Here is a 22,377-nt window from a genome sequence, read left to right as displayed (position 1 = left end):
TACCCACTGGTCTCCGTTGGATCTTCCTGACGCAACATGTCCCCGTTACATAATAGCCCTCCAAACCCTGGTCGACATCGGCAATGTGTCAAGTCATATGATTACCAACCCGCTTCCACTGGCTTTGTGAAAATCCCATCAAGGACAGAACTTTCCTACATCACTGTCTGCTGCGTTAGAACGTGGTCTCCAAGGACTAGACTCCTGATGTGGGCTGCTCAGGGCAGAAGGACTGTAAATTCTTTTGGTCTTTGTTCAGCCTGAAATTGTGTTAGTTCTTTGCTGCTCATGACATACAGCTGTCTAGAACTGAGCTTGAAGGAGAGCTGAGATGGCCACATCTTTGTCACCTGAACAACTGTGAACACAACTTCATACCATCCTGCATTTTTGCAATTTTTGTTTTTTTAGCCTTAATTTACAGCAGTGTCTAGCACATAGTAGGCACTAAATAAATGTTCATCAAAACCCCATTGGGAACCCTTGTATAGCTATGTTAGTTATTTTAGAAGTCTCCTATTTTCTCTAGGGTAGCCTTTTGGGAAAAATTTGTGCTTTTATTTCTAAAAAGTCAGTGTGTGTGTGTGTGTTTAAAAGTATCTAAGATCTTACTTTTTTTCCCCTAAGGATATTTTGAATTTTTCTTAAGGTTTGAGACAATGTCCTTAAAAGTTTTTATTAACATTCGTTCTCTTATGCAATACTACCATCTCTGTACTACCCCAGAGTGGGGGTACTAGTTTCCTGACTCCTTCTTCCACTCTTTTGAGTGAAGAAATTCTTATCAATGCAAGTCAACAATTAGCAGAACACATCTTTTAGCAAATATCTTGATATTTGAATTCCTTCATTTTGGAAGATTCCAGGGCATTTAGATTCTCTAATTTGGCTTTGAAAAATATGTTTATCTTCTAAATGGTTGTGTGGTCTGTAATACACTCTCACAATACCTTTTCTATAAGCTCTTTGGTCTTGACTGAAAAATATTTCACCATTTTTATCTTCTAATTCACAATGCAAGTCTATACCTACTCGACCCATGGCACTCTTTTCTGATCTATTATATATTTCTTTTTTCTCTTGCATATCTTTATTTCTTTTTCGCTTGCATATCTTTCTTCCAAGCATGAGTTACATTCCATTTCTATGATACCTGCATATTTATGCTTGGCATTAAAACTTGCCATTTTCAATGATTATTGTAGTAGACAGTGTCAACTGTTTTCTTTCCAAAGATGTCTATATCCTAATCCTTGCAACCTGTTTTTTTTTTTTTTTCATGGCAAAACAAACTTTATAGAGAGATTACATTAAGGACCTTTAGGTAGAGAGATTCTCCTGGATTATCTGTGTGCACCTAAGCTAATCATAAGAGTCCTTAAGAGTGGAGATCTTTTCCCAGCTGTGCCCAGAGAAAGTTGTAATGATGGAAGAAAGGCACACAGAGATGGAAGGTTCTTGGCTTTGAAGGTAGAGGAAGGGGGCTACGAGCAAAGGAATACAGGTAGCTTCCAGAAGCTAGGAAGGGCAAGGAAACAGATTTTCCCCCTAGAGCCTCCAGAAGGGTACACAGCTCTTCTGACAGCTTGATCTTAGCCCAGTGAGATCCTTGTTGGACTTCTAAATACAGAACTGTAAGAAACACATTCTTGTTGTTTTGAGCCACTGTTTGCGGCAGTTTACTATAGCAGCAGTAGAAAATGAATAGTTATTGTGCATTCTCTGGGAAGGAAAACACCTAAACCATAGAGTTTTGTTCCACAAACCTTTCCTTATTCTTCTCCTGAGAATAACTCTTGTGTTTTTTTTAAAACTCTGTGGTTTGCCACGTGTCTGGTTTTACAGTTTTATAAGGGTATTTTCACAATATTCAAACTTAATTAAAAATCTTCTTGATCAGACCATTGAGCCTTCTACTAAGCACGTTTTTCTGTTCTCAGTAATATGTGTACTGATCCCTTCCAAGAACCCATATTCTAGGGTTATTGGGATATTGTAGGCCATGGTCCCGCAACTGAATCTCAGCCTTCCCCTTGCTATGTATACTTAGTTCTTGATTTCCTATATGCTCTGTTATCTTCCAAAATCATGACACTGAACTATGTCACCAAATCTTTTGACTTTAACCCAAATATTTAGACTATAAGTTCTTTTGAAAGCACTATTCATCTAAACTACGTAAAAACGGGGGATAATTGGTAGCTTTAATATACATTTAATATATTTATTATACATCCTTACACATCCTCCAGGACACCAACACTCCTCCTCCTTAGCCTCACTGGTTCTAGCATGGCTATTTCCATTCCATTTTCCAAACCAAAATATCAACAAACCTCCCCTATGTCCAATGTCCTTGGTGGTGTTGACAAGTTTGTCATTACTTCCCAATACATGCTAACCCTCCGTGTTTTATGTGAAACATGGAATGTGGCTTCCTTTTGGGAAGGTTTAGCTTTATTCTCTGGGACGTGGCTCATCCTTTTTCACTAATTTCAAAGGGGCACATAAAAAACAAAGCAAAAAACAAAACAAAACAAAACAAGGCTCCTTCTCCTCAGTGTCTCATTCTTCTATTAGTAACCTCAACACTAATTTTGATTCTGCTTGATCTCCTTGAAATCTATTTTTTTCTCCTTTCTTTCCTGGATTGGGTGTGCCCCATGCTGTCGAAAGACCATTCGTTCTGTTGGTCTTCAAGTGTTTCACCTTTTATGTCAGACAGACCAGCTTATATTTATGGAGCATACAGCGGGTCACCCCCTGACTCAGAAGGTTCACTGATGAGCCTGGAGCTCTTCATTTCCTCCTGTGAAAGCCACACCATTGTTTTTGGGGTCAGCTTCGCTTTGATCTCTTAAATCAGCCTTGCCTATAATCAAGGGCTTTTTTTTAGAAGTTTCTAGGTCAACAATTTGGAATTTCAGTAGTGGCGAATCTTGCTGCATGTTCTGTGCTATTATTGTACAATAACTTTTAAATACAGATTTTGCCTAGCATTTTGACACATCAACATGTGTTTGGAATTAAATAATTGAGTGCTTACTATGTACCATGAGGTCCACATTCATTAGTTTCCTTGAATCTTCATGATTACTATATGTGTCATGTCCTAGTATTACCCCCATTTTAAGAGAAAAAACAAAATAAAACTGGGCTTAGAGAGTCTAAGTGATTTCCTCTAAGTCTTGCAGGTAGTAAGAGGTGGAGATGCAATTCAAGCCCAGGGCCAGTGTGTGTCTTCTTACTACAACTCATGGCTCACTGCCAGCACCATTGCCAGCTCCATCTACCACTGCTTTCTTCTTGGCATTGGTTTCTTGTTGTCAGGTTAATCACTGCCACTGATAATGAGGTTAACCCAAGGATGCATTCAGCTCAGTAGAAGTGTATGGGGGGTGGCGGTGGAGGGAAGAGAGAGAGATTTGACGTTAAGGGTATTTTTTTTGGAAGGGCACTCTTGAGGGCGTTCATGTGTGTGAAGACATGAGAGTGATATGAAAAATATTTGTCAACCTGTGATCATCAACTAATGAGAATGAGTATCTGTTATAACACTGGCGCTGGAGGCACCCTACTATGGCCGGTGTTACCCCATTAGTTGGTGGATCTTAGGGGTGGTCTGAGAGATCCCAGGTGAAGGCACTTAGGGCTCCTCAGGCTGTAGCCATTTATCAACTGACAGCAGAATTTCTATATTCTTGCATAGAATATCAGCCCTATATGGGTGGATCTGAGGGAAGGAAAAAAGATTTTAGAATGAGATCAATCTACTGCATACTCAAAGGTATATTGGAAATATGTTAAACTGATATAACAAATCTAGTCTCATCCTGTTCCAGTCCTTCCTTTACGAGGGCAGCCAGAATAATCTTTCTAAAACTCTGACCATTTCATTCCTCTGTCTAAAACTGTATAATGGACCCCATGTCTGTCTCCTCCTTGATGAGAAGAAACTCCTCAGCTTGGTGTTCATGAAACCATGTGATCTGGTCTCTGGTTGCCTTCTGAACATCTTCCCTCCCTCCCAACACACACACACACACACACACACACACACACACACACACACCCCTTATCCTCCCATCATATCAAAACTATTTGATATTTCTGGAACACAGTGTGTCAGCTCATGTACTTTTGCTCAAGAAGTTCCACCCTGGAAAGCGCCTACTAATCCTTCAGTACTGAACCAAACTTCGATTCTCTGGGAAGCCTCACTTCCATCTGGGCTTCACTAAAAGCACATACATAGCTCTTCCTTAGTTCAGACTACTTTCTGTCAAAACTGTTGGTTTGTCTGTCAGCCTCTCACCTCAGACTGTGAACTCCATGACCATATGTCCACAGCAGCTAACTTTCTTCATCCTTGTAGCCTCTGCTGTTAGCTCAATGCCTAATTCATGGTAGGTACTCAAGAAATACTCAAGAGGGTAAAGCATTTACTTCCATAATCTCACTGATCCATTCATACCAAGGATGTGAGGTGCTGGAGCTGAGGTACAGAGGGTTTTGTATATCTCACAGCCCTTATGTGGAGGACCACGTGCAATCCAGTCTTCCAATTCCAGAAGAGAAATTTGGTGACATTGTACATTTTTATAATACTCCAATAACTAATACAGAAAAATCAAGTTGGGACCTTTTTGGGGTATACCTCCCCTAAGGCTGGATTGGTTTCCCTCTCTAATGTCTTTCCCTGATTACACCTACTCATTATGTCCTGCTGCATCAGGAAGTTTACATGAGCCTTTCTTTTTGAGAAGAGTGTCTTAATTGCAAAGTCTCCTTACAACGTGTGCCTTGAGTCTTGGGCTGGTTTGGGTCCTTTCTCTGTCTGTTCCTCCTTCTTTCCTCTTGACTTTTGGCTTTCTCTGGGCCTCCACATCCAGATGTTCCAGGACCAATGACTGTCCTTTGAATTCTGCCTCCTCACATGGTCCTTGGGATTCACCAAGTCATCCAGACCCCTACGGTGTTTTCTAGAAATCTACATCAAGTAGGACTTTTAAACCATGACCTTATGCAGAGCTTCTGTGCAGGTGTGCTGCCTGACTCTTTGTCTTTTAAAGTTCCTCTCCAGCATGGCTGGAGATGCTCACCTCCAGCCCCGGGGTCCCATCTTTATCTTGGAGTCCTCAATGCCAGATTTCTCAAACTATCACCACAGTTCTTTGCTACCCATGGCAATAGTATGACAGTAAATTTCACTTTGGCTTAACATTATGCAGAAGCGTAGCTCACAGATAACTATTAATTCCACAAGTAGCCAGTAAAATTTCCTGCATGGCCTTGGAATTGGCTTTAGACACTTCCTGCAGGCTGACGTTGTTTTCAAGTGAAAAGTAAGCCAAGGAAGTTCTAGAGCTGTGCTGTCCAATATGGTAGACACATGTGGCTATTAGGCCTTGCAATATGGTCAGTCCTAACTGAGATGTTCTGGAAGTATAAAACACACACTTGATTTCAAGGACAGTATGAAAAAATGTAAAATGTATCTTTAATAGTTTTGATGTTGATTATATGTTGAATGATACTATTTGACATATTTAAAGGTTAAATGAAATAAGTTCTTAAAATCTATTTCTTCTATTTATCTTTACTTTTTAAATGTGGATAACAAGACACTGAAAACTCCGTTATGTGGCTTGCACAATTTGCTATTGGACTGCTCTGCTCCAGAGGACTTGCCTGGTGGCTTTTTAATATTAGTAAGCTAAATGTGTACAGATAGACTAGAAAGTTAGTGCGTAATGAAAAAGCAGAAAAGGTTATGAATGACAGAAGGAAGCTTCTGCTCAGATTTTTAAATTTCTGTTCCCTGAATATGCCGACATGCCACCTGCCTGACAAGCTTTTAAGAAGGTCTGATAATCCTCAGAGAAATGAGGCTGAACCAAATGGCATCTGTCTAAGGCTCGCTGCATGGTGCCTAACCTCAGAGGCTTAAAATCAATATTGATTTTTGTCATTTATTTTACCCTGGCATTTAAATATCCCTTAGATTTATTGCCTTCAGGTTTTTGGTTAAGATTCAGGGATGGGTATGATAGCAGGGGTGGTAATAAGTTATGTAGATATCATTTAATTTATGAACTCTGGAGCTCTGGGGTAGTTTTCAGTTCGAGAAATATATTAACCACATACACATCACCCTTCATTTTGCGGTGAGAATTTCCAAGCCGGGTCCCTATTGTGCCACTTAATTTATGGTCTGGCCAGCTACCTGGATCTGAGCACAATATTTCAACATAAGTTGCTCCTGCATTCAGAGGGGAAGAAGATGGGCTTCAAAGAAGCCAGCTGGACAGTGATGGATTGCTCTCTCCTCTATGTAGGCTGGGGCCTTAAGTAGCTTTTAAAGCTTGTCAGTGGTTCGGGTCTTTTTCTGCTCTGAGAAGCTGCACGCACTGGCCTGGACAAGCGGAATCAGCCATGCTGGAGCAGGCAGAGGGCAGCTCCCAGAGTTACTTACGTTGACAGCCGGAGTGCCAGGAATTTCCCGGCAGACACTCATCACACTTAGGCCCTGTTGTTCCCGTCTTACACTCACAATATCCTGAGCCATTACAGCGATCATGGACTGAGCCCAAAGGGTTACAATAACACTCTGTAGAAACAAGACAACACACAGGCTGGAGACAAGTCTGCATGGCTTATAGGTTATCAACACAGGAGCGTCACTTAAATGCATCGCTTACTTAAAGGAAGATGTCCGCTAATGAAATGCTTTGGCAAATATGGTGATTTCGGCCCCGTTTATTGATTTCCTCGGCCTTCCATGATGCCATTTTTATGATATGGGAGGAAATTAACTGAAAACTTGTGAGGAAATAAGACATCATGCTCTTCATGGCTAACAGATCATAATAGAGATTCCATTTGTTAGGGCATTTTTAGATGGCTTAATGAACACCACGAGAAGTTTGTATATCAAGTATAAATCAATATGCCATCAGTGTAAAATCTGTTTTAAATTATTCAAATGGGCTGATGTGTTACACTCAATATTTGAGAACTGCTGAACATTTTTAAAGTGCAATCTGAATGCACTTTGTTCATTCAAAGGCACTTTTCTTTATGATTTGGAAGAGCACTTTATTTTATAGATATATCTCCACACGCACTGTTCTGTGTGGAGCCTGTAGATAGATGTTATTTAGATGCTAGGCACGTTGGTACGGGTTTTATGCAGCCTAGATTAACAATTATGAAAGAGAAATAAAGTTTGAAATCCCAAGTAAATTTCAACATAGGCATAATTTGAAACATACATTTTTCATTATAATGTTTACTGGAAGGACAATACAACTTTGTCTAGTAAAAAGTAAATAGAATATGTTCTTGATTGCTCACACACTCTTAAAAAGGATGTTTTTGCTTTGGAAGCTCTATTTTGGTGAAAGGCTGAACCTGAAATGGGAATTCCTTAGGTTTCCATTAATTTGAAAGGCAACAACAGCTAGTTTGCAGCTTTTGGAATTTGGGGGCCAAAGTTTCTTTCCTCATTACCTACTGTATAATCTGGGCAAGCCCCTTTGTCACTCTGTTTCCTTTATATTAAAATGCCCCTTTAAGAGGTTTTCTTTTTAAAAACCAAATAAAATACCGACCGACCGACCAACGGAAGAAGAGAAGCCCTGAGAACCTCAGTTTATTAGCATTAAGGTTAGGGTTTTAGACTGGCGGCAGAGATTCAAGATTTAACGTTATAAAGAGGTCTGGAGGGTTGGCTCTGTTTTTGTCATTGAGATTAATTAGACAATTTCTTCAAAGAATGTAGAAGGCCTTAGAATTATGACTTATTTGACGTTGATTTAGTTAAATTTTATGTTCAACATTATTATGATACAAACATAAGACTAATAGTGACATATGCAGGTGAAAATAAAACTAAATAAACTAAAATGCTCCCTCTTTTCCTGGCTTGGTTTGTGCTTAAAATTAGAGTTTTATTTTAAGTGGGCATTTTTTATTTTAATGTGTGTATATATGGGAGTTGTTTTCTAAAATAGTAATTTTGTTGTGACTTTAAAAATGTTGTGTGTACATTTATATTATAAGTATGTACCTATAGTTACTCAACACTTACTTTGTTTCTTACTATTTAAAGCGTATTTAAGTTGACAATGAGTCACCAACACTTTGTAGACAGGAAGTAGAGTTATAACTGGCCATCATGAATTCGCATGCTACTCTAGTCAATTAGCCCATAGCAATTTTATTAATATAAGGGTTTAGATGCAAAGAAAGCAAAATTTTTTAAAAATGCGGAATGTCTACATCATAGGACATCCCAGTGGTTGTCATAGGAAAAGGTGACTAAGCGTAGTGTTATTCAAACAGAAATGAAAATAAATGATGAGGAGAGGTGTGGTCTACACACCATCTTATGTACAAATAAATTAGTTTTTAAAAAAATATCATTTGTGATACCATGGACAATGGTAGATATTGGTGATGGCCTTGGAGTACTATATTTTATTCCATGAAATTAGGAAGAAGATGCAAGACTGTTAGGCTAAAAACAACATGAAATATTCGTGGAGGTTTGATTAAAAAGTTATACTACAATTGATTTATAGGTGTTAGAAGTTCTTGTCTATAGAAGGTACTTCCGGTTACCTGATCTTGGGTTTCAGGGGGTATAAAAAAATACAGCCTAATTTGAGATATGTTTAGTAGTAACTGCTGAGCCCTGTGTTTCATTCTGATGTCAAGCTTGTTATCAGAGATTATTAGCAGTGATTACCCAAGGTCATGAACCACATATCCTCTAGCTTTCTGCTTAATGCTTGAGTTTATATGAGACAAAAGCATGTCAGGGTGTCATCTTCATGTAATTGCTGCGTCATACAGGGTAATTACATGCATCTTTGGAGACATGGCTGTGCTTGGAATTTGTATGAAAATGGGTAAGTTCACCAGTAGTCACAAAGCAGCAGTCACTGTGGCAACATGGAATAGTCTGCATTTTATATTTGTCATAATATAAAATGATGCAAATAGTTTATGACATCTATTTCAGTGCGGTGTACATTTTGTCAAAGATAGGGACTCTCCCCTTATACCAGGGTGGTGGATTTCACTGTCATTTGTTAAAGGAATGGCAAAGTGCCTTTCTCTTCCTCAGAATTAGAGNTAAAGCAGCAGTCACTGTGGCAACATGGAATAGTCTGCATTTTATATTTGTCATAATATAAAATGATGCAAGTAGTTTATGACATCTATTTCAGTGTGGTGTACATTTTGTCAAAGATAGGGACTCTCCCCTTATAACCAGGGTGGTGGATTTCACTGTCATTTGTTAAAGGAATGGCAAAGTGCCTTTCTCTTCCTCAGAATTAGAGAAGACTTAGATAAAGTTCAAATTTTCCAAGATTGGTGCTTAATTCTGTGAAAGTGAATTAGGTAAATACCCATTCATTTTCATTTGTGCTTTGTATACAAAAAGGCATTAAACTCTCAATTACTTGTGGTGTATGCTCTTAAATTTAATTCTCAGTCCTGCCTCAAGCCTTTTGGGGAGCTGAACTGTGGAAAAGAGTGAATTGGTTCATGCTTTTCCATAGAGCAAGCCTTGGCAATAAGGAACCACAGGCTACCAATGGCCCTCAGAGAGCAAACGCCAGCCTTAGCCTGGTGGGTAGGAAGCCCTGGTACCTCTACCCTTGGCCCTTCAAGTGGGAAAAACAGAATCCATAGCTCTTTTAGGAAATTGTTATTGATTCACTGTATGCATATACAGACTCAAGACAAAAGATAGACCGTAGCATATACCAGCTAGCCACATTTTTCAATTCATTCTTTACAAACAATTTTACCCCTTAGGAAAAGGGCAGCAATTTAAGGAATTCTGGTATGTGGGGGAATATTATAGCTAATTTTAATGGTACCTAAAAATTTTCATCTTTGGGTTTACCAATTTACTTGGTTTGAAGAGTATAAAATACTGAATAGAAACATGTTTGCCTCAATAAAATAAAATTCTCCAAAGATTTATAATTTTAACTAACAAACTTTCTAGAAATGGAGAAAACAACTGCTTTTGATTTTTTTAAGTAGGAAAAAATGTATATTAAGCTTTCCATATTTCATCTCTAGTTTATGTTATTTAAAAGACAAAAGCTAAACAGGCTGTCTTCCTGTCTGGAGATAATAAAACATAGATTTACAACAGAACTATACCTCTTAAAATTGAATAGGAAGTGCAGATTTTATAGTTCATAAGATTAGTTTAGGACTAGAAAAAGGCCAAAGTTCCTAAGAATAGAATATTCTGAGTAAAACATTGGGGTATTATTGTTACCTATTAGATATTATATGGAATAAAATATTTTCTTTTAGGGCTTTTTCTTTATTCATTTAAAATAATATGAAATTAACACTGTAAAATATTTTAATCAGGTAATTTACATAAAAGATTTTTATTTCTATGTTCCTATTTATTTTACCTTTTCTCTTGTTTCCATATTTATAGTATGACATTTATATATTTTTACAAATGACATTCAGTGAATGTAACTGCATTCAAAATTCTGACAGCTACATGTCTTTTGGGTTATTAATAACCTAAAATCTTTGTAACCCCAATAGTTATAAAGGCAATTGAACTTCTGTTCGCAAGCTCATAGCGGAATTGCTACTGTCATCCAAAAAGCATACCGTAAGTAGAAGTCTGACAAGCTTAGTTTTGCTAATTATGTCAGGATAGTTGGGAGAAGGTGTTCAAGCTTTGAAGTCAGGAAACTAACTCTTTGTGAAAGCTGTATGATTTGGGTCAATTTGCCTTACTTTTCTCTACTAGAAAATAGCAGAAATTATCAGTGGAATACTTACCCCACAGTTTTGTTAATGAGGATTAAGTAGAAAAAACATATTTGCAAGTCAGTTCCCAGTTTACCAAGTGTTACCTGGGCATCCCATATGACCCCAGTTGGACCAGGAGTTCTTAAATGACTTACCTAAGGCACACATCTATTAAATATCAAACTGGGACTTGAACCCAGCTCTCCGGCCTCTAAGTCCAGTGATTTCTCCACTAATTCCCAAATAATAAATAAGGAGGCACTTTGAAAAATAGAACATACTGTAGATATAAGCAGTATTATGTAAACTTGGCCTAACTGATTTCAAAACAACCTGTACAGCTATCTTACATGATCCTGGGCAAGTAGCTATATGACCTTGACAATCCAATCAGAAAACAATGATCCCAGAATTGCAGATTAATTAGATTTCTTTTTTGATCAAAAGACCTCCTGCCATTTTTCAGCATGTGTTTTCTATTTAAATTAGTCTCTAAGTGCAAAATTCTACTTTTAAAATTCATTGCCTATGTAGTTACCTACTGGTGAGGTAACAGATATGCATGTAGCCTTGACCATTTCAAACATATGCACTTCTTCAAAGTAAATTGTGAAGTGAAATTCCATTTATTGTTTCTTATTTTTCCATCAACTCCCTTTCTTAAAGATGGGATCCACTATGCAAAGGGTAGGAGAAAGTTTTGGGGAGGTTCTCTCCGGTTGACCTGAGCAGTGGTCATGGTGGGTGGGGGAGAGTGCTTGAGAGAACCCTGTGGACCCAGTTTTCCAGAGCTTGTTTACCTTGGAAGCTGAGAGAATTAATTGCCTAGAATAGCTTTGAGAAATTGCTTCTCCTTTTGGGGGCTATAAGAAAATTCAATAAATGGAATTTCATTACTATGGATGGAAAAGTCAGGCAAACTTCTATATTACCAATTGCTAATGGCTTTCAATTCCAAATGGCAATATTTTTAAGTAATCAATATTTGGTTGGTTACCAATTACATACAAGAGTTTATCCTAATTTCTCATAGCTATAATTAAACCCCATATAGTGAGTTTCCATTTTAAAAGCTAAATGTACAACTTAAGACTTTAAGATTATTTGATATTACCAGGTTTTAAAATTTCATGCAAAAAAAAAAAAGAAGGAAGAAAGAATAATAGAAAATTTTTCATCTTCTAAACATGATTTTCGGCTGATCATCTTTAAAGCAACAATCACATAAGGATTCAGAATATATCCCCCAAGTCATCCAGCACAAGAGAATTTCAAGTCTACCACAAGGGTGTTTTCTCCATTGAGAAAGTTCATTCTGGCTCAGCCGTGGTGCAAATCAACAGCCTCTTCACCTTAAATAGCTCCCCATAGCTCGAAAGGCGCAGAACAATAGCTGAAATTATAATGGAACTGACCTATGCACACATTCTCATCGTCCAGCTGTGCAGAAGCATTTCTGAAGTAGCCCAGCCTGCATAACTCACAGTGCTGCCCTCTAGTGTTGTGTTTACAGCTCACGCAAATGACTGTATTGAGCAGATCGATATAACTGCATCGATTGGAGTGGCCGAAGCATTCACAATCTTGCAAGGAAGAACAGAAATGTATACAGAGTGTATACAGTAGCAGAGTAACAGCACACTACATGCTTGGATAAAATGAGGAGTGGAGAAAAGATGGCGGGATGGCATTACATCTATGTGATGCAACATGACACATGGCGACCACAGGTGGTTGTGACTGGCATGAAAGTAGCATCTGTTTCAAGCAGGATAGAAAGGTTGGACATTCAGAACATGACTGGAGAGTGTTAATTCTTGGCATACAGTATGAATAGAAGCATTTGCAGGTGTACACCTTTTAAAATTTGGGAAGGCTCGGTTGCCATTGATGCAAAAGTCTAAGTTTTGCGTATTGAGAACGTTACTGTCTTTGTGCCACTTCCCCCATTTTTTCTTCATTTTTGCACTCTTAAAAAGAGGGAGGGAAGTATGTGAGCATCGAGGGCCTGAGCCTGCCACTACCTACGACTCCGTTGTGTAGTGTCTCATTATCATTTATGTCAAGACAGTAACTTAGTCAGGGTTTCCCAGAAATTGTGGCCAATTTCATAGGGATCTAGCCAACTAACAAATTTTCTATTTTTGTTTTTTCCAAATGCTAAGAGGGAAGACAGTTTTTGTAAGCCTTTCATCAGGCCAAATCTGATGTTTGTTTATCTGTGAGAGAAAATATAAAAAGCAGGGAGATGATTTGTATGGGAAAAGTGCTCTTAAAATTTCCTTTTCACCCAAGTTTCAAGCGAAGTCCACTACAAAAGAAGGATTGGCAGCTAATGATGGGGCAGTACCCTCAGATTTCCTTTTCTTTGTTTCCCCAGAATACTGGAGATGCCTTTGAGGCTGAGGTGTGATGGTGGGAAGAACTAGAGGAGGAGACGGGGAAAGAGGAGGAGAGCAGGTGGGGGAGGGTGGGGAGTGACTAGATTTTCTCTCTGTTGCATCTCAGCGAAGCAAGATGTTGCTCAACTAATTCAATGTTTTTCAAAGAAGTGGCAAAGACAAAGCCTTTACCCGTGGCAATAATGATCAAATCAGACAGAAAAAAAAAAGTGGGAGGAGTAAGTAGGGGAAGCTAATATGTCTTCTCAAAATATGGGGGTAGGCCTAGCTGGACATTTATGAGGAGGGTCAACCATGATACTGTAAACCTTGTTTATCTAATCTAAAAGTACTCCTCTTATTAATGTCTGGCTTTTATTTTACTTCACTAGGAAGCCAAACACAGCCACTATTTGAGCCCATTCATTCATTCATTCATTCAATAAATATTTTATTGGATTGATCTTCCATGTGCCAGGCACTATGCAAATCGCTGAGTTACTCTTTTGGCCTAGATAGATTTTGAAAGAAGTGCATTTGATGAGCAGAGTAAAAATGAATAGGCACTGTCAAAATGAATAAGGAAGAGTAAGGAAGAGTGACTAGAACTTTTTTTTTTTTTTTTAACATGCTGCTATTCATCAGAATGGTGTGGATTCATTTAGTGGAGAGCTAGTTGCTATAGTAGAGAGCGGAGGTCAAGGTCCTGAGAGGATAAAATCAAATTTGGATAGAAGCAGAGAAGGACACTGGAAACTGTGAAGAGTGGAAGATACCAGGACTAGGGTCAGCACCTTGGGGACACTAGATGCTTAAAGAGAAGCAAGAAGAGGGAGGCTCCTGAAAACAAGCCACTTCCTTCAGGAGAGGCTAGTTTTGTACTGTGGCTAAGTGTGCTGGGGGTTGGGGTTGGGAGGAAGCAGAGAGAGAAGGAGAACAGAGTGGGAAGGGGGCCTTGGGACTTGGATGTGGGAGATGGGGTAAGAACATACCTGCATAAATGCAGTAGTTAAGGCATTCCACATTATTAATAGTAAAATAATAACAACAAAATAATACCATTACAGATCACCAAATTAAATTTTCTTGGAAAACAAACATTTCACTCTAATACACTATATCTCCCCGAGTTACACGTTGTTTATGCTGACATTTCTGACTTGCCAGGAAACCTAAAAAGCCTCTAAAACGTTCCTTGGTTGAGGATATGAAGTGGGGAGAAGCTTTCTAGAGGTTGCAGGAAGGAGACCCAATTCACAAATCTGATTGCTTCTCAGGACTTCTCCAGAGCTGTCTGGAATTGTTGAGGTGTGGGCACCAACAGCCCTGTCCTTGGCTCTCCCTCTCCAGAAGAGGTTCCTTGGTGGTTGTGGTTCCTTGCATTCACCACCCCAGACTGGCCCTTGGTGCACCTACTATAATTTATCCAGCTTTTTTCAGAGGCGTCTTTTATGTGCATAAATTGATCCTAGGAACTTTTTGAAACTACACAGAGGTCCTTGTCAAAAAGCTTGTTTTGTGGGCAAGATAAACACATGCTTAGAATAACTAGGGAATAAAGGGGCATGCGCTTAAGAAAACCAAACAGAGACGCAGAGTGATCCAAGGAGAAATTCATTTAACTTGAAGGGAATTAGGAAAAACTAACTTAACACTGAGTCTTCTGTGAGGGTTCATAGGCTTTACAAGGAAAAAAGGGAGGGTGTGGGGATGAGCATTTCAGGTGAAAGGGGAATAGAGTGTGCAAAGGTATGAAGTTGGGGTAAGTGTAGAGAATAAAGCTAGAGAAGTTTCATAATGTAGTTCCTTTGTGGGTGTTTGAAGGGTTCTGTAAGATCTGCCCAGTGGCCAGAGCTAGATGCTGAGCTCCATCTGACAGTTTTATCCAAGAAAGAAAACATATCTGTAGATTTCCAAGTTCAACACTTTCAAGACCCAGCCCATGAATCTCCATAAACACGTCAAATGTCACACTACCATCCATTATTCTTTGAACTCAGTGGATAGTAGACATTTTCGTGATAACATTATTTGTTTCTGGGTCTTATGTGAGAACAGATTTATTAATTTCAATAGGAAATGATAAATAATATAAGTTGTATAAATAATTATATATAGAACCATTCCAGCTAAATACCCACTATTAATAAATTTATTTTAGAAGATAAGTGGATATCCAAATGTCTTATAATCTAGGAAATGGGGTAGCAGTTTGATTCTTTTAAGACTTCTAAGACTCTTCTGAGACTTCAATAAAGCTGTCTTCTCTGGTCATAATATATTTGAGAATGTAAAATGAGAAAAAGATCTTTGAAAAACATGAGAGCAACATGATGCAAGGCATCTCAAATGTAATTATTAGGCGGCTGTATTATATTTTAGTATTCTGTTAATCTACCACTCCTTAGGAACTAGTCTTTCCATGTAGGCACAGAATCCTTCACTGATCATTAATGATGTGGTCTGAGCTACATTATCATATTAAGGCCCTGCAGGGATGGTACTAATGGTTCAACAATTCTTTGATCTTCCAATTCATTGACCGGCCATGTCCTCCCTTCCCTTCTTACAAAGTATAGAGTCCATGTTCGGTCCTTACAGTGACCCTTTCATATACTCTCATCTCCCTTGCCCCCCTAGTGCCCACACCAATCATAATCTCCTGGGAAAACCTGATCCTGCTTAAATCCACCTCTCCACCTCTCCATGCCTACACCCTAGCAGCTAAATGTGGCTGGAGTTTTTCCTCCAACTATTTTGAAACAAGTCTCATTTTAAGTTCATGACCATAAACCTCAAAGGGACCTTTAGAACTGCCAGGCAACCCTTCCTGAAACAGGGGGCTTCCAGGCCATGACTCACTCTTGTTTCCCCTTCTTCCCTATTCGTTGACATAGGAAAGATGTTACGGTTCAAAGCTGAAGGCCAGGAGAGAATTCTTGAGACTTCTTCACACTTAACCGCTGTGCTACCCAGGCGCCCCCCAACAATTCTTTGATCTTCCAATTCATTGACCGGCCATGTCCTCCCTTCCCTTCTTACAAAGTATAGAGTCCATGTTCGGTCCTTACAGTGACTTCCTTTCATATACTCTCATCTCCCTTGCCCCCCTAGTGCCCACACCAATCATAATCTCCTGGGAAAACCTGATCCTGCTTAAATCCACCTCTCCACCTCTCCATGCCTACACCCTAGCAGCTAAATGTGGCTGGAGTTTTTCCTCCAACTATTTTGAAACAAGTCTCATTTTAAGTTCATGACCATAAACCTCAAAGGGACCTTTAGAACTGCCAGGCAACCCTTCCTGAAACAGGGGGCTTCCAGGCCATGACTCACTCTTGTTTCCCCTTCTTCCCTATTCGTTGACATAGGAAAGATGTTACGGTTCAAAGCTGAAGGCCAGGAGAGAATTCTTGAGACTTCTTCAGGTGCAAAAAGGTGGTTTTATTAAAGCATGGGGACAGGATCTGTGGGCAGAAGGAGCTGCACCGGGGTCATGAGGATTAGCCCATTATATACTTTCAAGTCGGGAGGGGGTTAGGGACAGCTCAAGTCTCTAAGGAATTTTGGAAGCAAGGTTTTCAGGACCTTGAAGGGACTAGCTATTGTTGGGAAAAGGTCATTTATTACCCTCTAATAAAACCTTAGTCATGAGACCCTTCAGATGTATATTGGTGGGCCATATGCTTGGGGGATGATTGTCAACATGTGTCTTGGGGGTTTAGAGATAAAGGAATTTTCATATGTCAAAGTAGACTTACAGGGTCCTGGATGTCAGGCTAGGATTGCCTTTTGCCCCTTAGGAAAGTGTCAATATGGAGGCAGCTGAGTCCCTAGGGGAATGTCACTCTGCCTTTTTCAAGGACTTGTCAGTGGGCTGTAGAGAGTAAGGAAATTTAATAATTTTTCTTCTGCTTTTGTTTCCCACATCACTCACCGTTGTTTTTCCCTCTCTCTTCCTTTTTGTCCTTCCTCCTCAAATGTTTCAGGGCTTAGTTCTTGGAACTCTTTGTTCTTTAGGCTCACCCTAGAGCCAAGGTTCTTTACCTAGCCTCAGGACTTTATACACCACTATATGCTGACCTTTCCAAAATAGTTATTTCAGCCTAAATTGACTTACCAGTTAGTGAGACTTCCTCCAGACTGACCTACTCAGCATTCTTAGTCTACACTTGGACATTTAATAGTTATCTCAACTTCAACATGTTCATAACTGAGCACTTAGGTTACCTTCCCAAACCTGCTACTCACGCAGGCAGCCCACCCTATCTCAGTAAATGGCAACTCTGATCCTCCAATTTTTAGCTTAAAATTCCTGCAGTTGTTCTTGATATCTCTTTTTTTCCTCATCCTGGACAAACAATCAATCAGCAGATCTTGGCTATGCTTTTAAAATACATTCTAAATCTCACCACCTCTTACTATCTTATCTTTAGTTAAAGGCGTCTGGATTATTGCTTTGGTCCCAAAACTGCTCTCCTGGCTTCCATCCTAGTGATAGTTTCCTCTCCACACATCAGTCAGAGTGACTCTTTCAAAACTTTAATTGGGTCATGACATCCCTTTGCTCATAGTCCTAATGGCTTCCTATGTCATTCAGAATACAAGACAGAGTTTAAATTCATTCATTCCCAATTGATCGGGCCCCTGGCCTCCCTGGTGGCTCATTGCCATCACTCTCGTCCTCACTGGCTGTACAAAGCTCCATGTTGCTCTGCAAACATGTCAGGGACTTCCCCAGGGCCTTTGCTCTTGTCATTACCTCTGTGTGGAATACTTTTCCCCTGGACATCCCTATGACTTGTTTCTTCACTCTGCTTTGAGGTTTCTGCTCAAAGAAAATTCTGTGACCACTCTATCAGAACTAACAGCCCCCAGCCCAAACATTCTAATCCCCAATTTCCTAACCCCATTTAATTTTATTTTTGCAGAATTTGTAGTATCTGAAAAGTATATTTCAAAAAATTTTCTCCCCAATACTCTGAGTATAAATACATGAGTGTAGACCATGCCTGTTTTGTCCACAGACGTAACCATGAAACTCAAACCATCTCCTGGCACATACTAAGCGCTCAAAAAATGTTGTCAAATGAACATATCAATGAATCCGTGATGGTCCTGAGGTGCCTTCCTTTGTGAAACAGAGGAAGACACAAGAGGCCAGTTACGTTTCAGTTCATTCCTCCCCATCTGAATTCCAGAAGTCTGGCTATATGCCGTATATTGAAGAGTTCAGAAAAACAACAGCCACACTACAAGATATAACTGAGTCAGTGATTATTTTAGCTGAGGGTTGTCTATATGTCAATGAAGATCAGCTTAGGCAGGAAAAAGGAGATTTGTAAAAATTGTTAGGGTTTTATGTAGTTTTTCAATCTCAAATTACATCGTAGACAAGTTTTAATTGCTCTTGTGTAGACAAGCTCATGGGGTCCTCTAGAACACATTTCCATGGCGTGGCATGCAAGCACTGGCAACATCTATTTCCTGAGAACCACCCTGTATCAGGGAGCAACATGAAGCCGTCCTGCGAGTCTACTGCAGTTTCTCAACCTCGGCACTATTTACATTTTGGGCCAAATAATTCTTTGTTTTTCTATATATTGGAGGATATTTGGAAGCATCCTTGGCCTCTGCCTACTAGATGCAGTAGCAACCCCCAAGCTGCGACAACCAAAAGTCCCCTGGGGGGGGCAAAATCCCCCCTAGGACACGCATGACATCGTGTAAAGCAGTTATGATTATATGGTACTTAGTAACTGACTAGTTAAGACCAATAAAAGCTACAGATGTTTTAGAAGGAGAGTTCAAAGTTGGCTTTTCAGATCAGGAAAGATCCAGCCCTCTTAGGTAAAGGTTCTTGCCGATTGCCACTGGCTGGGTGGAGGGCTGGGCAAGGAAGGGTTGCAGAAACAAGAGGTTGGAGAGAGAGATTGAAAGAGGAAGAATGGCAGAAGAGGAAGGGTTAAATCTCCCCTTGGTGTCTTCTTTCTTACTGCTCCCCCTGTTGCCTCTAATCACGTGTTGCATTGCCTACGCAAGTATGAGATCAAGTACTCAGAATGGCACAGGTAGTTTTTTTCTTTTTAGTCAAATGAGGAAAGCTGGTGAAAATTCATATTAGTGCCTAAAAAAAAAAAAGGAAAAAAAAGGGTTTGGGAAAAAGAGTTTAGCTAGAAAGTGAAGGAATGCAAACTCTTAAAAAGTATTTTCTCCTCACTACATTCACAGAGTCACCATGTCCCTGAGGGGCCTCTGCCAGGGGTGCCAGTGAGATGGCTGTAGCATTTTGTTGGTCCTTTCCCCATCCCCACCCTATCTTGCAACCTGATGTGGCTTTTGAAGCTCTTCCACGTACATCATTTGATGATGATATGGATTTTTTTAATAAATCATTAGGTGACTTTTTCCTGCCTCTGGAGATGTGTGCGAACCTCATTAGTGCTATGACCCCAAGAAACTCGAGATCCAATGATGCAGGGTCAAATTCCAGGTCAAGAGGCCTCTTGTATTTCCAGTGTGCTTGACATGACATAAAAGAGATGGAATCTGTGAAAGTCCCTATTGCTTCCTTTTCTTCTCCACCTCCTTGGTTTCTTTGTGTAGGTCTGAGGTTTTGGAGATAAAGATCTCTCTCCTGTGGCCTCAATGACTGCCTTCTGATGGGCACTCATACCAACAGGCTTGATACCCTAGGAACCTGCTGCTGTTCTGTTCCTAAAGAACTTCACCCCCCAATTTCAAATTCATTCGCATTCCCCCCAAAAGGGCACCATCAGTGTTTGATATGTAAAAGCACATTGTGAGGAAAGCTTAAGACATGGTTTTAATACTGTCGGTTTCCCCTTTCCCATCTTCAGACCAGTTTCATCTTTTTCTCTATACACCATAGAAGGACCGGCACAACATTAATTAAAATCTGGAAAATGATTTGATTCTTTTCAATAAGGAATAAAGAAGCTATTATAGTAATTTTCACCAAGTGGGTCAAACTAAATTCAATTATGCTATTAAATATATTTCTTTGTAAGAGGTGTTTCATGAAAGAAAAAATAAAAAACATGACATAAGCCCAACAGTCAAGGGTGGAAAACAAGACACACCTGTCACATAGGACATTTAAAGGAAAATGGTAAAATAAAAACAGGAGTCTTCATGTTTCCTGAAAAATCTTCATTCTGTGAATGACAGATGCTAGCTGGAATGGGCTATTCATGAGTCACAGATGAAATACTGCTTGCTTTCATTTAAAGAAAGCAACATAACTATTATTTTCAGGTCATGATCAATGCTTTACCCATGCAGATCTGCACTGGTTATTTGTTCAAATTCATCCCAAACAATGGAAATGGAAATTAAAATATCATTTGTCACAAAGTCAAATGGGCACAAAACATGGAACCTGCCATTCTGTTCTCATGAAAAGCATCCTNTACAAGGTATATCATTTGTCACAAAGTCAAATGGGCACAAAACATGGAACCTGCCATTCTGTTCTCATGAAAAGCATCCTTGAAACTCACTGTGAGTTTCCTTATTTTCAATGCAAATGAGCAACAATGTTAATACTCTAACATTCATGTTCTAAACAGGATCCTAAACTGTTTTAATGCTTATTCACACATTAATCTTTCAGAAAACAAATGTTGCAGCATTTTTAATTTACAGCAGTCAAATTTCTGAGTGAAGCTCTTTTTTCTCTTACAGATGACATTCTCAGTACTATTTGATGCATTGATTGGAATCAGTCAACATGCCTCACCAATCAGCTGATGGGTACACTTCACAGATATTCCAGATTCATACAGTGCAATGTTTCACAACACATAACACCATGAAATCACTGTATGAATCCAAGAATTCCTACCTCTCTTGTGGTTTGCAACTTGAACAGAAGAAACTGTTGACAAAGCTAATTTGGGAGCAACTGGATAGGTTTAAAAGAACGAACAGCACATTAGAAACAATAGTGAAACGTTCAAACTGTAATAACTTATCATCAACCCACTCGAAAAGTAGCCCTAAAGGAAGAGACTATCTGTATGTGTTGTTTCTGGGAGATGGTTTCAATCACAAGGGAAGTCTTGTATTTGGCTGAAAATGGCTTAACATTGTCAGTAGTAAAGTTTAGAGCTTTTATTTTCAAAGGCAAAAAAGGATTACCATTTAATTTAAGAATCCAGTTATGCAAGGATTATTCCACTAACAATATGGCTATTAGGATCCCCTATTGTCCCTCTCTTAAAACAGTAGTCATGGTGAGGTAATTTGCAATCTCATTGCCTCAATTCACTATGTCATTCTCTCTGTGTAGCCAAAAGCTCCTCTGCATATAAGCCAGTTAGATCATTTTTGCTGAACTGATTAGACATCACAGAACAGAATCACTATGGTCAAGCATCCGGACCTAAGTCTCAGAGTCACCTTGAATCTGTCTACCCTTAAAAAACGTAGTCTTCTTCTCAACATTTATTACCTTTGTGATGATATCAGTTTGTTAATGGCGGAGATTTCTCTCTAAGTTGCCTGCCATTTCTTTTCCAATTATTCATGAGTTGTTTGTGAAGATAGCAAAAGCAGGGTAGAGCCTGATGTTCTTTGCAGATGTTGACAAGATCAACTACAGCTGCACAGAACTGGCCTCTGCTAGAAAGTGCACCTTTAGCTAAAATCTCAAGTTTAAGCACTTTATTCAACTGCACTGCTTCTCCAATAAATTCATTTGAACTCATTAACCACATTCGAAAAATCTGCACCTGGTATTAGCTGGAGATTTCTGAAAGTTTTCAGTGCTGTGACACTGACAGAAAACATAGCAAAATAATTAAGTAGGTCTGTTTCAGGTTTTGAACAATGCATAATCTTGTTCATCTCAAAACTCACTGTGGAGAAGTGTTAAGTCTCTGATCCTGTCTTGTATAATTTGTTGAGCTATGAAATTCAATGGGAAATACTGAGCGACATTTCACTGAAGATGCTCTCATTGAACTTGCCAAGGACGAAAGCTACTAAACCTTCCTTGAATCCTCATAGAATTATACTAATGGGGTGAGCTGGATCTGTATTTCTTCTTCCACATATGTATGCAGAAACTTGAAAAAATTCATTCGGAGCAGATGATTAAGATAATTCTATTTGCTACTAATATATGTATCTAGGACAGTCTCGATTTCATCACTCTGATCAA

The 22,377-nt window shown here is 39.2% G+C and overlaps 1 protein-coding gene across 2 annotated transcripts in view; it reads right to left on the bottom strand.

Annotated features, from left to right (window-relative positions):
* Positions 1 to 6,120: 6,120 nt before the first annotated feature.
* NTNG1 (netrin G1) overlaps positions 6,121 to 22,377 on the bottom strand; it is a 279,240-nt gene continuing 262,983 nt past the window's right edge. Inside the window, exons 5-6 of one of the 2 annotated variants that reach the window (XM_034653999.1) lie at positions 12,225 to 12,392; positions 6,121 to 6,610 (exon numbers count right to left, since the gene is read on the bottom strand). In XM_034653999.1, coding sequence (XP_034509890.1) covers positions 6,468 to 6,610; positions 12,225 to 12,392 — 311 coding nt within the window. In that variant the 3' untranslated portion in view covers positions 6,121 to 6,467. The remainder of the gene's footprint in view (positions 6,611 to 12,224; positions 12,393 to 22,377) is intronic. The other variant, XM_034654000.1, reaches the window with a different exon arrangement.

Source organism: Ailuropoda melanoleuca, chromosome 2, assembly GCF_002007445.2.
Source record: "Ailuropoda melanoleuca isolate Jingjing chromosome 2, ASM200744v2, whole genome shotgun sequence".
NCBI classification, from domain to species: domain Eukaryota; kingdom Metazoa; phylum Chordata; class Mammalia; order Carnivora; family Ursidae; genus Ailuropoda; species Ailuropoda melanoleuca.
The sequence above is the reverse complement of the archived record's forward strand: the minus strand, read 5'-3'. Positions and strand labels throughout refer to the sequence as shown.